Source organism: Ursus arctos, unplaced genomic scaffold, assembly GCF_023065955.2.
Source record: "Ursus arctos isolate Adak ecotype North America unplaced genomic scaffold, UrsArc2.0 scaffold_17, whole genome shotgun sequence".
NCBI classification, from domain to species: Eukaryota; Metazoa; Chordata; class Mammalia; order Carnivora; family Ursidae; genus Ursus; species Ursus arctos.
The window spans coordinates 24,367,017-24,382,313 of record NW_026622841.1 but is presented as its reverse complement, the minus strand read 5'-3'; the positions used below and the strand labels follow the sequence as shown (position 1 = coordinate 24,382,313).

The following is a 15,297-nucleotide window of genomic DNA, read 5'->3' as shown; positions in this document are numbered from 1 at the left end:
CTGTCCTACTCGCCTGGAGCTTGCCACAGAGGCCGCCCAGGTCTAGAAGTCCACCCAGCTATAGCGAGGCTCTGCTAAGGAGAGGGCCAAGGGGGTACGGGGAGATTTCATGTACTAGACTATAGCCAGAAGCGACCCTGGAAACTGGCCCTCAGCTGGCCCCCTCCCCCTTTGCTAGGAGGCCCTGTTCTGCCTCAGTGACAGGATGCAGGAGGCAGAAGCCCGTCTAGTCTGGCCAGGAGAGCAGCCCAGATTTGCTCCAGAGAACTTTAAGCATTGTCTCCCTGCACTTAACCCCTGCCTGACTACCTCTTTCTTTCCAGGACAAAGGGGGTTTCGTGAGTGAACCTTCATCCAGGGCCGAGAGCACGGCCTCCAGCACTGCAGAAGCCCGAGCTGCTGTCCACGACGGGTCTTCACGGGGGAGTGGGCGTGCACCAGGTGAGCCGGCCCAGGCCCGAGTCACTACACTGGCATTCAGGGAGCTGTGGGCTGGGTCCCTAGAGATCCAGACTGTCTGGATCCGAGGGTAAGGGAGTGGGTAGGTAGGAAGCTCACTCATGGTCACATGGGCCGGTGCATCCCCCAAAGCCTGTGCTCTTGGGCCCCTTGGATGAGCTCAATCCTCGTCGTCCTCCTCCTCCACCACCCCCACCCCCCACCCCCACATTGGAGACCTCAGTGAAATCACAAGCCGCTTGTTCCCAGGCAGAGGAGGGAGACACGAAAAACACCGCGACAGGCACCCAGGTCCAGATTCCCAGTGTGCCATCACCATTCCAAGCCAGACAACAAGGAACTGTTCACATGGAGCCGATGAACTGCGCTTAAAAACAAGATCCGAAGTTACTTGGTTTGAGCCTAAATTGACCACAGACTGAGCCAGAGCCCATTTCCAGATTATACAGGTAATTTTGAAGACTTCTTTGTAGCTATCATAGATGCCAGCGGGAACCAAAGAGGAGGAGAGACAAGGGCATGACCTAAGAACACTCCCATCACCCAGAGTGGGAACCAGAAGTTCTACATGGTTCTTAAGACCCTCCCTTGGGTTGGTGGGACGCTCTCTCCAACAAGCACGACTCTGCACAGCCAAGAGTTTGGGCTCCCTCAACTCCCCTCCCAACCCCGCAAGACACATCACTACCTAGGTCACCACTGCCCCCCACCTCCTTCCTTGAATTCCATGGTGGCATCTCTCTTGAAGGTAAAATAACGACGGAACTGCTGGCCTCCGGGGGCGGGGCACGTAAGTCTTGAAACCCAGCCAGCTCCAGACATTACTACGTACAGGGAGGACGACGAAGGGTGGGCCTACAGCTGAACAACCCAGAAGCTGCAGGAGAGATGGTGTTCCTCCAACCCACCCAGACCAGGACAGCAGATGAGCTCAACGAAAGCCCCACCGGGAGCTCCAGATGGAGGCTGCAAAGATGGCAGCTTCTAGCACATGCTTTTGATTACCAGTGATACCGAAAGCTCTGGGAGCGAAACCTCCTGCTTCCACCACCCAGCCTAACCTAGAAGCTTCCCCTCTCCATCAGACCTCTCCAGGGTGGGTCTTCTGGGGCTAGGACCCGCTCCAGGAGGTGCATGCCTTTCAAAGGGCCCTATACACACGCGGGGGAACTCGGGGCTGCCGATTCAGAGTTGAGAACCGATCCACAAACACTCCCCCACCCGCAAAGCGCGTATCCTCGTGGCAAAGCCGCCCTGCCGTCCACCCACCCCAGGCGCAAGGAAGGAACCCAGGCCTAGCCCACAGCCTGCCTGGGGGCCCCTGCCTGCTCATGCGTGTGTGCACGGCGAAGTCTATCTGTACGTCTGCAGCGCACGCGCACGCACACACACAAAACCACGCACCGAGCAATCCATCTGTCTCAGAGAGCCGGCTGTCAGAAATGAAAGTACAATCTTCTGGAACCGAGTCCCAGCCTTCTAAAAATGTGCCGTTTTCCCAGACTGAGGAAACTTGCAGGGGTGGGGTATGTTTCACTGCAAGTCCCGGAGGCCTGGGCCCGTCGCCTCCCCGGCCAGCCCCAAGCTGCAAGGCTGGATTCCAAATGCAGCCAGCGGGCCTGCTCCCAGGGCTCCCACCCGCCCACTCCCCTTCCCTGCAGGAGAGGGAAGGGCCAGCCTTGGAGTCACCCCGGCAGTTCAGGAGGGGAATGCCTTTGAGCACACCCCCACCCCCACCTCTGAGGCACCACATTTTCACATTTGGCTGTTTTTTCTTTCCCTTCTTCCCTTGCCAAGAGAATCAAGCCCTGGCTCCCGCTCCCGACCTTCCTCCCACCCTAAACTGAGCCCCATTCATTAAGCCCGCTCTCAGCCAGGGCAGGACAGGAAGGAAAACAGCACACAGGGCCTGTGAAAGAGACACTCAGAGAGGTTATTTCAAGGGGGAGGAGGGGGCAGATCCTTGTAGGCGCTCTCACCGCTCCCCACCTTGATGCCCACTGGCCCCCCCTTTCCTGAAGCAGGCTCCCACCTTCCAGCCTCTGCTAACCCCTTCGCCTGGGCAGCCTGCTCCCCCGCGACCACAAGCCCTGCCCCATTCAGCCACGCTGCCACCACAGCCCCCACCAGCCTCATCCTCCAAGGCGGACACACCCAGGCCACCCCCCCTCCCCCCACGGAAAGATCAACTTGGGAAGGAGGTTTGGGCTCATTCCATTTGCAAAAACCCTCGTCCTGGACCTGGGCCATGGAACCATCTTTTAGGGGGCACTCTCGCTACAAAGGGTGCAGCCCCAGGCTTTCTCCGTGCCCATCACCTCCCCTGCTGACACCCCCAAACCACCGGGCACCAACCCAAAAATCAAGTTTCTTCAATTTCCCCCCACAGCACATTATTAATAAACTGCTCCAACTCTGAACGGAAAGAAGAAAGAGCTCAAACTTTGAAGCCTTGGGAATTAGTAAATTAAGAGCTAAAATTCAAAACAAATGCTCTTTCATGTGGAGGCCCCTGGTCTTTTTCCTTTTGCAGTTTTGTTAAACCATTCGATCCCTTCAGAGACACCCACTCCTCCCTAACAGCTCCGTAGTAATCTAAACGGTTGCCATTACCTTAGGGGGCGGGGAAGCAGTTAATCGGTATTTTACACACACCCCCACCCCCAGTTTCTTTCTAGGACTGGGAGAGCTTTGGGACCGCCAAGTCAAGCCCACCCATCTCCGAGGGGGAGCCTGGGGCGTGCTGTCATTTGGCTCTGTGGCCAAGGGAGGAGATGCTCGGCCACCGTCACTTCCCCCAGCAGAGGAGACAGACAAGATGTTATCAGTAAGCCAACCCTTCCGAAAAGCCCCCCTTTCAAAAGCTACCACTTCCCTTGCTTCAAAGGGGCTGGGGCTCCTCCCTACCCACTCAGGATCTACAAAATAAACCCATCTAACAACATTCTGAGTGTGTTCTTTTGCCCAGACCCTCTCCTCTTCCTGGCCTTCTTTCTTTCAGGAACTTTCTCAGAAAGCAGAAAAGATGCAGTTCACCCATTCCTGCAAGTTCTCCCTCCTCCAACCGCTGTGGTCCAGCCCCGTCCTCCCGCCCCTCTCTGGGTCCCCTCTCTCCTTCCTGCTCACTCCTCATTAGGAGCTTTGGGTAAACAATACCCTCCCGTCCAGACAACAGTCAGAGTATATATTGCACTGAAATAAAAACAAACAAGGGTCTTCCTAAAGCCGTCTTCCACAAGCTCAGTTCCTGGAGGGGGGGGGGGTGCTGACCGGGATGAGCTGAGCATGACCGTGGCATGGAGGCAGCGCCTGACCCATCAGAGGTCATCTCACAGAAGAGGGTACACCACAGTCGTGTCCCCCACCCCCCACTCCCCAAGACAATTTTACTGCTTCCTTTCAAGCTGCCAGGATCCTATGCCAATGTCCCAAAGCAAGAAACAACAAATAGACGGAACTCTGGAATTTCTCCCCCACGCCCTCCCCCGGTCTACTTTCCCTCTTGCTTTCAGCTAGCTCTCAGAAAATCCAGTGATGCCATACTGGGGTGGGAAAATCAGGTGGAAACCGGATGTCTTTTGAAAGAGGAAAATGCTTCCCACTTACATTGCTAATGAGTTTCTCCAAGTTTATGACTCTCTCCTCCAGCCCCTCAGGGACAATGATGCTTGGGCTACCCAATGCCCCTCCCTCCATCCCATAACCCTCCAGCACTGGCATTCCAGGCCCGCAAGCAGGCCCATGGGCCCTGTGGAAAACCTTCCCTGCTGGGTAGCCCTGCGAAGTATCGAGGGTCTGCAGGGCTCCCGTGCTCAGACACGCACCAAGCTAGACTGGGAAATGAAAACTTGCACAGAAGCATCAAGGACTCCGACACACAACTCCCATCCTACACTTGGGATCTGTCTTCAAGTTCCCAAAAGGTGGATCCATCCCCTTCAAGGCGCTCAATGCAGTAACGACAGAGTTTAAACCCATCAACTAATGACAGCCAAGTCAGCAAGTGCAAGCCCTTCGAGCCAGTAGCTGCTTTCACAATAACCAGCAAACACAGCACCCCGCCAGTCCGCAGCTGGCCCCCACTTCCTCCTCCACGGAGCAGGCCCTGCGTCCTGATGCGTAGGGGACGGCAGAATGACCAGCTCAGGGGCCCGAGTCCCCACGGATGCACCCCGTTGAAGCACATAAAAGTGAGAATTAATCCCAGACCAGCTGGGGCAGCAGAAGGCCACCCCCATTCTTCCACAGTCCAGTCATTTCAAGAGGTCTTGGAATTGCCAGGAGAATAAGAGAAAAATGTCTCACCTGAAAGCCCCCCAGGGGCCAGATAATTCGTTCCCCCTGTTTCAGCGGAGGAAGGCACAGCATCTGGACAGTCTGCTGTGGATTTGAAAAGGAGAGAGAAATAAATACACAAAAAAATAAATAACAACACCAAGATTAATTTTTAAGCACATTCTAAACAGCATTAAAGAGAAACCACACATTCCAAACAGCTGACTCCCGCCACGATGCTGATTATTAATGGTCTGCTCAGGCTTCGCTGCCCATCATGAGACAGACCACAGCACCCTGTCACCCGTCTGGGCTCTGGGCAGCCAGTTAATCATTAGCCAAGTCAGGCTCGATCACAGACTGGCTGGAATTTCTTATTGCAAATCCCCCATTGAGGAAACCAGGTAGTTCCCAAGGTCAAAGAACGCGTGGGTTCTGTTCTCAACCCCCGTTGTCGTCTGCCTACCAACCATCCCAGAGAAGGGTCAAGAGTGAAGACTCCTTGCTCAGATCCTGTGGGCTCTCCACCACTCCCACAGACTCCCCATGAGTCTCTCCCTCATCTTGTGCAAGACAGACTTCCCAGTTCTTTAGGACTTTCTCAAGACTGCCCTTGGGCTGAAGGGGCTTCTTTTTCCTTTTTCCTTTTTTTTTTTTTTTTTTTTAAGACTATTTGAGAGAGAAAGAGCTCATGAGCAGGGGGAAGGGCAGATGGAGAAGGTGGCTCCCTGCTGAGCAGGGGGCTCCAACCCCAGGACCCTGGGGTCATGACCTGAGCTGAAAGCAGATGTTTGACCAACTGAGCCACCAAGGCTCCCCTTCTTTTTCCTTTTGAATGCACGTGTAAGAAGTATGGCCAAGTGTACAAATCTCAGGAACACCCCAGTGAATCCTACTTACGTACACACCTGTGTAAAGCCACCACCAGATCAGGACAGAGAACATTGTCTCAGCAAGGCTCCCAGCCGGAGGGGACATGTTCTACCTCCCTCCAGGCCTGGTTCAAACTCCTCATCTATGGAAACCTTCCCGGGCAGCCCCAGACCTGCAAGGCCCCCTGCCCTCGGTTCCCATAAAATCTTTCTGGCACCCACCACTTGGAGTTCCCTTCTGCCGTCTCTGCTCATCTTTCACCTTCAGATCCTGTCTGCCCTAGCTAGACTAGAAGCTTCTCTGCAACATCTTTGTCACCCTCAGGTGCTCAGCACGGTGACCTAAATGTTAACGAGGATAATGACAATTCTAGCTGAGAAACAGACTCGAGAACCTCCCTCCCAGCAACTAAACCAAAAAATAATGCCTCCGAACCACAACTAATTAGTTCCATGAAACAAAAATACAAAGGACCCTGTAAGCTCCGCCATGCACCATTGCCAATGCCAAACTTCCAGAGAGCCACAGAGAAAGGCTGGCTCGGGAAAGGGGCTTCCCGGCTCCACCACAAACACACCAGGTTAGATGGCACAATTCCAGCCCCCCAATACCCCAGGTCACCAGCAGGATGTCCCCGGGGTGTGTACTACCAGTTTCCCACAGGATCCACTTGGCCACACGGGCCAAGAGGAAGCCAAACGTAAGAGCAGCCCAGAGGCAAGGAGCCCATCAGCAGTCTCCATCCCCCCCCCAAAAAAGGAGGCAGGGGGCTGAGCGCGGCACATGGGACCCCAAAACCACCTCTGGGTTTCTGCCCCCTGCCCCTCCAACTACTAATTCCAGGACCCCCCCCCCATTCTCTGTCTTTCTCAGGCTAGATGAAACTACTTCTCAAGAATTCTCACCGGAGGAGGGGGGAACACCGGAGCGGTGGGCAGGGGTGTAATCTCATTTTATCAGGGTGAAGTGTAATTCCTAACAGGAATATACAGCTTTACAGGATACACTTAATCAAATGCAAAACAATAGGGGGAGCAGGAAATGGAGCCGCTTGTTAACTGGTGTAGACCCTGCACTTTCTAAACTTCTTTGATGGCCTCCACCATGTTCTAGAGATAGGCTTTACCTACCCACAAGTGGAAGACACCCCCACATTAAACATGATGACTGATCCATGGCCACGGCCCACCCCCCTTCCTCCAGCTTTGGCTGGCAGAATCCCAGGGGTGAAGTGTGTTTCAAAGGAAGAGCCCAGCATCGCGGGGCAGAGCTGGGACCACATTCGTGGTGTCAGCCCGGCTCAGATCAAAGGTAAGCCAGCTCCGCACCGGCAACCACAAGCGTTTTTATAAAATGGTGCTCTGCCCTTCTGCAGAGCCTTTGATCTCAAGAGGGATTTACAAACATTAATTAGGCCTCCCTGCCACCCCTGTGAAGTAGCAAAGTATACCTGTTCAACCCGCACCCGGGTAAACTGAGGCGTCACTGACAGCCCAAGGGGCCACCCAGTGAGCTGGGCCATGCCCAAGAGTTCGGCGCTCAGCTCGCCCATCCCACAGATCTCCCTTCCCCAGGCATCCCCAGTCCCCGCAAGTAGTCAGGTCGAGACAGTCCCAGCATCCAGACTGGCCTCGAGCTACCGCCAGGCTCGTAAAGGTCGAAGAGGCCACACCTCCATCCCTCCCGTACTAAACACACTCCAGCGAGAGAGCCCTCCAAAGTTCGCGTGTCAGCCTCCACCTTGTGTCACCGGCTCTCCAGAGCCCAGGCTGCACACACTCCCAAGTTCTAGGCCATTCCTGGCTCTCCTCCATCCTTAAGCATTACCAAGCACCCACTAAGTGCTGGGTTCTCTGGCAGGAAAAGACGGTCCTTGAAAGACGCAAGCCAGGGGACCAGCCAAGAAATGAGCTGTTCAGAGGGGGTACGAGGTGAGGGAGCTGGGGGATCCCACTTCTCTCACCAGAAGAATGGTTCCAGGAGAGTTCAAGATGTTCTTGTCAACTTGATTCTGACCTTCCTAAGGGGCACCAGGGCCAGAGAAGCCCCATCCCCGCTCCCCCAACCACAGCCATACCCTCCATGTCCCAGCTCTGCCCTCAACCACAACTAGGATGAACCCTGGGAAAGCACACCCCACCGCACTGGAATCATTCACATTTTTAGGCAGGCACATCATCAGGCCCCTAGAATGAATGAATGAACCAACTAATGAGCAAATGAATGAATCATCTAACTCTTAACTCTTTGATTGTCTGGATTTAAAGACGTTCAAAAGAGTTAAGTGGCGTGAGTTAAGAGGTAAAAACAGGGCTGGATTCCAGACTTCTTAACTACGCTTTGGAGGCCTGATCCACCAAATGGGTACTGGTCGCCTGGGTCCCCAGCCTACTCAAGCAGTGTCTCCAGCAACAACGCCGCCCACACACACCGCCAGCCATTCTTCAGCCGTCCACACCATCGGATGCAAAGGACACAGGCAACAGAGCCCACAGAGCAGTCCCCTTAGCATCCCCACTCCATACACCAACCTCTACTTTGAAACAGCATGTCCTCAACCCCTGTGGGAGGGGAGGGCGTCGTCTTGACTTCGGACAGCCCCAAGTCGCAGCCACCTTGCCCCTAGGTTCAGTTATGTCTGACTCTTTTCCAGGAAGATCCTGAGGGTTTGGGACCACCCAGCACCCAGGTCTACAAAGCTCAGGCCCTACCAGAGACTACCGAGGAATGGCTTGCACCACAGCAAAATGAGAGCTCCGAGCTTTAACCCTGGGAGTTCCTCCAAAGGTTACAGAGGTACCAAGCCCCAGCCCCCTTCCCACCACCTCGTCTGGAGATGGAGACTTCCCCGAGGGATTCCCTTAGTTGTGCAACTGGTTAAGGTTTTTTAACAGTTGTCCATTCTAAAACCTTGCGACTGGTTCTCACCTAATCACCCAAGACCAAAAATCCAACCTCAGGCTCAGGCGCTTAAGAACGCAAGCAGCTGATCTCCATTTTCCAGCCAACTACTCTCCTCTCACGGGCAGGTTAAAGATGAAAACCTGGGGCAGCATCCCATCTGCCTGCGTGTGACCTCGACTCCCCTGGCCACAGCCACCAGCAAACCCAGCCCCTGCCCTGTCCCCAGCCCCACCATTCCCAGACCTGGCCGCCCGCCAGGGTATGAGGACAGTTCTGGGGGGGGGGTTCACCTATTACCACCTCCTGTCCCTCCACAACTAAGGCCTTTCTTCATTCCTTTTTGTTGTTCTGTTTTGTTTGAAACAAAACGTTTTGGGTGAGTAACCAGCTGTCTGAGTTTCCGATTGGCGGGTTAATCACTTCCTATTGGCTGATCTGGAAAACTTTTCTCCCCCTTGGAAATGGCACATTCCTGTCTTTGTGGCTTCTCTGTTTACACACATTTTGCTACCTAATGTCAACACTTGCTAATGAATAAATCTATCACTCCACTCACTGAAAATGAGGTCCTGGCCTGGCAGAAGGACAGTCTGAATCCCGTGAACGGATTTATCCTGCTGTCTCTGCAGGAGACCCGAAGACAACGTGGCCCTCCTTTTCTATGCTTTTAAGAGGTTTCTGGGAGCATGTATGGACCCCTAGCCATTTTTACTCCCGGCGCCAACATGACAGGTCTTCCTCTCGGTTAAGGGAAGCCCTCCACGTGCGAAGGATACAGAAGTTAAAACTAGAGCAGGGCGGAGATGGCTCCTTGTAGAACGAACCTCATGAAAGAAATTCTGGGTCTCGATGTCAAAGCCCAGTCAAGGTACATTCTGAGAAAACAGAGCTTGGTGACTTCAGTTAACGTTTGTTAGGAATACAGAGAGCCGGTTATCTCCTCATTAATGACCATTTATCTGGTGTTTTGTAAATCGAAAGCAAAATATCACATGCTTTGCAGACTCTTATTAGGCCAGGCAGGCAGGCAGCAACGCCTCCCGACTGCAGGGAGCGGCGGAGTCCCGGGAGGGCCAGCTGCAGAGCGCGGGCTTCGGTGACACCGTTCATTAAAGCATTTAATTTATGACAACGCCCCAGCAAAACTTTTAATTAGTGGGGGGGAAAGGCCCAACAGCCAAAACTCATGAGGAGGAAGGACTTGTGGAATTCCAAGAGAGAAATGGGGCCCAACCCTTCACGTCTCCTTCGCCCAGACCAGAACCTTGGCAAAACAAAAATGTCACGAGGATGCCATTTTTCAGGTACACAGGCCTGAAGGCCGAAGTTACAATCCGTACTCTTCGGATGGTGAACCCTCCCCCACTGTGGAAGAAGGGGCTCTAGGACTCCAGGGCCCATCCCCGTTGGCACGCTCGAGCCCTCGTCTCGCTGACCCTCTGCCCCCTGGCACGGCGTGCTCCATAGGGTGAGCCCCTGCCCTGCCAGCCAGCAGCTGAATGCAGACGACCACCACAGGGCTGGTGGCAGTCTCAAACGGGCTTCTGCTCTAGCTCCAAGCCACCCAGTGACAAAGCAACAGGCCAGCAGAGCTATGCTAAAAACTTATCTAGTCCCTACCAAGAATTCTGAGAAAACCCAGGGCAGAAGGGACTCACACGTGCCTTCCCCCTTCTGAACCCGCCAGGGCGCTGTCACCTTTGCTTCTTAAATTTTCTAACCTCTTACTTCCAACCAAAGCCTTCCCTACACCTTTGAAAGGGTCTTCCCTCTCATCCAATTATCCATTCTTCTGACTCTTCCGGCGCCCACAAAGCCTCTGCATTTTCCCATCAACCTGTTCTATTTGGCGCTGGAGACACTCTGCGTGGATCAAATTCCACGTGAACGCTGAGCCAACGCTGGTGAGAGTGAAAATGCATAAGAAAAAAGGAACAGAACATAAAGTTTATCTAGGAACACCTTTGCAAAAAAGAAAATCTAGACAGACAGCAAGACCCACACACACCCGCACGCACGCACACACACACACACACACACACACACTCTCCAGCCACAACAAAAACAGAAAAATCCACCAAACTTCCAGCAGAGGAAGCCCAGCATCACCTCGGGGCAAGCCCAGCGCCTCCCCAAAGCCGCGGCCCCGACACAAAAATCCGCGTTCTACAGGCTCCATTTCTAACTCAAGATAGGAAGGATATTTTTAAAATCATCCACTCACCAGTTGGTTTGAGAAAATCCATCGGGTATCTGGAGTAAGGAGGAGGGGGAGACTCTGGAATTAAAAAAGTAAGAGAAAATAAAGGCCGAGCCATGAGAACGAGAGATAGAAACTTATGATAACAGAGGCATTCTTTTAGCCCAACTGTTTGTCTTAGCTGTGGGGGTTGGAGGCAGGGCCGCGAGGCGGTGATTGCCTTGATATTTAGCTGTCAGATAAACAAAAGAGGCCGCCTGGCGCCAGCCTCGGCGCTCCGCTCCTCCACGTCTGCGGCCACCGCCGCCGCCGCGCTCCGCCGGCCCGGCTGGAAAGCACCGGCTCGGCCCGGGCCGCGCACTTCACAGCTCCCGGGGCGGGGAGCGACGAAGCCCCCTGCCCGCCCTCCGGGGGCGCCATTCACCCCCGCCCCCCGCACACCCCCGCAGAAACTCGGGGATCTCCTTTCCCAGCCCACCCGGGAGACGCGCCCCAAGTGCGCTGGTGAACTTGGGAGGATCTGTGGGAGCCCGAGGCACATCCCCCGCCGCGCACAGAGATGTGGAGAAATGGGAAGCGGTGGAGGCGGCGGCGAAAGGATAAAGCGAGGGAGGCTGGGGTCTCAGAAGCGAAGCCCAGGGCCCGGCGCAGTAAGGGGCGGCAAAGACACGGAGGGGCTGGGGAAAGCCCATCCTCGAGTCAGTTCTGTGCTTTACTGTACTGGAAGAGAGTAAAAGTTGGGGACACCCAACTTCTGGCCGCTGGCTCTTTTCCATCCTGGCTGGCGGACTTGAGAGGAGATACCCAGTTGGGCCTCCCATCCGAACCCTCTTTGCCCCAAGACCCCAGAGCTGTGCGGCAAGGGAGTATCCATCCCGACGTGACTCATTTACTAAAGGCACAGAGCTTTCCAGCCTTTACAACTGGCTTCTCCCAACCTTCCTTGGCGGGCTTGGACCGAATCCAACTCGGCCACACACCTCAACGCTTTTCCGGGTGCACGGGAGGCGTGACCCCCACTTCTCTCTGCACCCCCTAGCTGATGTGGAAATGAAAGGAACTCATTTTTAACCGCGTGTCTGTGGAGTGTGTGCCTGAACAGTGCCCACAGCCCACCTAGGGGCTGCAGAGGAGAAAAACCTGGAAGGGAACCCCCAGGGAATGCCCTTGCAGTTTCCCCGTATCCTTTCTCTACTTTAGTCCCCAAAGTCTCTTCCCAGAAGGGGATGTACACCCCCGCCCTGAGGCGGCTGCGCGCGCGCGCGCGCGCGCGCACACACACACACACACACACACACACCCCGGGGGGAAAGGGGGTTCTTCCACCACTAAAGCGCCAGGGGAAGGGAAAGGAAAGGGGTGAGCGCAGAACTTCTTACCTAGTTCGCAGAGTCGGCTAAGGTGATGGGGGTTGCAGCACACCAGCTCGGGGTTGATCTTCCCGTAAGATTCACAGCAACACAGCCTCTTGACTTCCGAGGAATGCCTGAGATCCGGCCACCTGAACACTTTGCACAGCAGGAGGGGGAGCGAGTAGGACGAGGGCGGCTGCGCGGGCTGCGAGCCGGCGGGCGCCCCCAGGCCCAGCCTGCAGTCCAGGCGGCCGGGCAGCAGGAGGCACGCGGTGCGCGTACCGCCGCGGGACTCCACGGCCTGGAGCAGCAGCTCCAACTGCCGTTCCTTCAGTTTCTTGAGCACCGAGTGCGTGAGCGCCTTCAGATCCGCCTCGGCGCCCCCGGCCGCGCCGGCGCCCGTGGCTGGGGGGTGGGGATGGTGGTGACCTTTGGCACCTCGGACCGCCTTGCCCAAGCAGCAGCCAGCCCTGCCCGCGCCGCCGCCACCGGCCCCATGCGCCCGGCCGTCCGTCGCCCCTTCTCCCCGCAGCTCGCCTCCTCCTCCACCTCCCCCCGCGCCCTCCTCCTCGTCCTCGCCGCCGGGCGCACGGCTCCTCCAGAGACGCCGGACAAGCGCAGATCGTTTGGTCCTGAACATGCGGGGCGAGGAGGCGAGGAGAAAAGTCGTTTGCCGGCTAAGGAGCGAACATGACCTCCGCACACCATGAAGAAGTCGGGCGCCGAGTTGGGGCAGCAGGCGCAGGCGACAGCAGCAGCAGCAGGGGCCCGGGCAGGAGCGGCGGCGGCCCGAGGGGCGCTCCGTGGCATGCGCCAGTCTCCCGGAGGCCGGGGCGCGCGCGGGGGCCCGGGGGCGCCCGCCGGGGCTCGGGGGCCTGCGCTCTGGCTGCCCCACCCCGCGCGGCCCGCGCCGTGCGCGGCTCTCGGGCCCCGGCGCACCCCGGAGGAACGCGGCCGCCGCTTCCCTGGGGGCGGCGAAGCCTGCCCCGGTCGGCGCCTCCCAAAAAAGAGCCCCCCCCGCAGCGGCTCCCGAGTGTCGGGCTCGCCAGCCTCGGCTTCCTACATGGAAGATCCGCGGGGGCAAAAAACGAAAGGCGTTCAGCTGGGCTGCTGGAGGGAGGAAAAAGCCTCTTTCCCCCTTGCTAAGCAACTTAATTTGGGGGTGGGGAGAACAGGCAATTAAAAAAAAAAAAAAGCAGGCACGCGATTTATTTTTTTCCTCTATATCCTTAGTAACCGGATCTCCTCGAATTCCGTGCACACGAAGACTCGGGGGAGGGGGCCGAGTGGACTTCACCCCGCATGAGATGTCTGGCGGAATAAGAAGGCTCTCAAAAATCTAAGAACCAAATATGCAAAGCCCAAAATGAAAACCACCACCTCCTCGCACCCCCGGAGGTCTGGGGGCGTCCGGCTGGAGCTGGGGTTTAAAAAAAGAAAATGTTTACAAAGTAGAACAAGACATTTGAGGGGTGGAAAAAAAACGTATCCACGAGTTACATCCCCTTTTTTCCTTGCAGAGCCCCGCTGGTCTTCCTCTCCTTTTCTTCTGCCAAGGGAAAAAAAAAAATCGTGTATTTTTTTTTAATCCACAGAAAGCTCTGGCTAGGCTGCTTCAATCCTCGGCATCTGGGTGTTTTAGGGGAGTCTGGTCTTTCCTCCTGCGCTCCCGGGGGCCCCGGTCCTCGGCGGGGACTTCCTCGGGGCTGGCGGGGGCGCAGGGGCAGAAGATGCTGCGGCGGCGGCGGCGCCCGGCGGGGCTGACAGCGCGGGGGAGGGCGGCGCGGCGGCGGCGGGCCCCTGGCGGGTCGCGCGCTCTCGCCCTCCTGGGCGCAAGCTGCTCACTAATGCGGGGGCCGCCGGCGCCCCCTCCCCTGGCCGCGGCTGGCCGCCGGGACTCCCCTCAGGAGCTGCTCGCCCCGACCCGGCTGCGGCGGCGAGGAGGCCCGGGTGTCCTCAAGCCGCCTCCTCCACCGAGACTCTGTCGTCGCGCCCGGGAGCCTCCTTGTCCCCCGTCCGCCCTCTCCTGGCGCTCGGGTTCTTCTGCCGCCGCCGGGGGCTCGCCGCGCCGCACTCAGGGTCTCCGGGGCCGGACGCTCGGCAGCTCGGCGCCGGCGGGCTGGCTCTGTCTCCGGCAGCTCTCTCCCGCGCGGCGAGCGGACCGAGCACGGCGCCCCGCTGGCTCGGCTGGCGCGGCTCGGGGACAGGGTGCTCCGTGCGCCGAGCGAGTGAGCGAGTGTGCCCGCGGCTCGCCGCCTCCCGCAAGGCCTCCCGCCCCCGCCCCCTTCCCTCCCCCTTCCTCCCCCTTCGCTCCCCGCCCCCAGCCGCCGCCGCCGCCGCCGCCTCCTCCCCGCCCCCCGCTCCCCCCCCTCGGGCCCTCTGCTCTGCTGGTTCCACTGCGCAGTGGCGCGCCCGGCTCCGGCCTCGTCACGTGGCCGTCTAGACACCCTGTCGCTTTAAAAAAAAAAAAAAAGCGATTGTGTTTCGCAAACAACAGATCGGGTTTCTAAAAGCTATTTCTCCCCCCGCCCCCCCGCCACCGCCACCCCCTCCCCGGTCTGTAAAGGGGGGGACCACTAGGGGGGGCGAGTAAAGGTGGGGAGCTGAGGAGCTCCCAAAATCGACTGAGACCTGGCAGGATCAGAGGAGAAATGGGAAGACCCGAAAGCACCGAGCGGGCTTCGCCGGCGGGTTTTGGAGCGGAACGAACCGGTCGATGGCCCGATTTAGACCCAGCCCGCGGAGCTTCGCAGTGGCTGTCCCGCGCGCTCGCCCTAGCGCTTCATTCATTCGTTTTGTTTTAAAGGCCCTGGCGGCGGATCCCCTGGCCGCGCGGGAGGGAAGGGGGAGGAGAGCGCTGTCTCCGTTTAAAAGACATTTACACCGGACTGGACCGAGGCCCTGGGAAGTGTGCGCTGGAGGGAACAGCCGGGCCGCCGAGGGCGGGGAGGCGGCGCGAATGTGACCTCAGCGGCGGCCGCGCGCTCCCTCCCGCCCTCTCCCGCTCCGGGCTCGGGTTTCTAGGACTGCCTGGAGAAGTGTGTCTTGTGCACAGCTCTGGAATGCATTTGGCCGGCTGACGAGCTGCGAGGGGCAGCATCCTGGCGGGAGAAGGGGCGGGGGCGGGGGGGGGTGCTCTCCGGCCCGCCGCCGGCAGGTTTCCTCCGGAGCCCGGAAGACCTCCGGCACCCCGCCTCCCGGCGCGGGAAGGTTACCTTTCCGAGCAGACCTGCC

General features: G+C 57.5%; 1 protein-coding gene across 2 annotated transcripts in view; it reads right to left on the bottom strand.

Annotated features, from left to right (window-relative positions):
- The window catches only part of SMAD7 (SMAD family member 7), a 30,932-nt gene extending 16,632 nt beyond the window's left edge, over window positions 1-14,300 (bottom strand). Inside the window, exons 1-3 of one of the 2 annotated variants that reach the window (XM_026496282.4) lie at window positions 12,091-14,300; window positions 10,736-10,789; window positions 4,765-4,839 (exon numbers count right to left, since the gene is read on the bottom strand). In XM_026496282.4, the coding sequence (XP_026352067.1) occupies window positions 4,765-4,839; window positions 10,736-10,789; window positions 12,091-12,703 (742 nt within the window). In that variant the 5' untranslated portion in view covers window positions 12,704-14,300. The remainder of the gene's footprint in view (window positions 1-4,764; window positions 4,840-10,735; window positions 10,790-12,090) is intronic. The other variant, XM_026496283.4, reaches the window with a different exon arrangement.
- Between the last annotated feature and the right edge of the window lie 997 nt (window positions 14,301-15,297).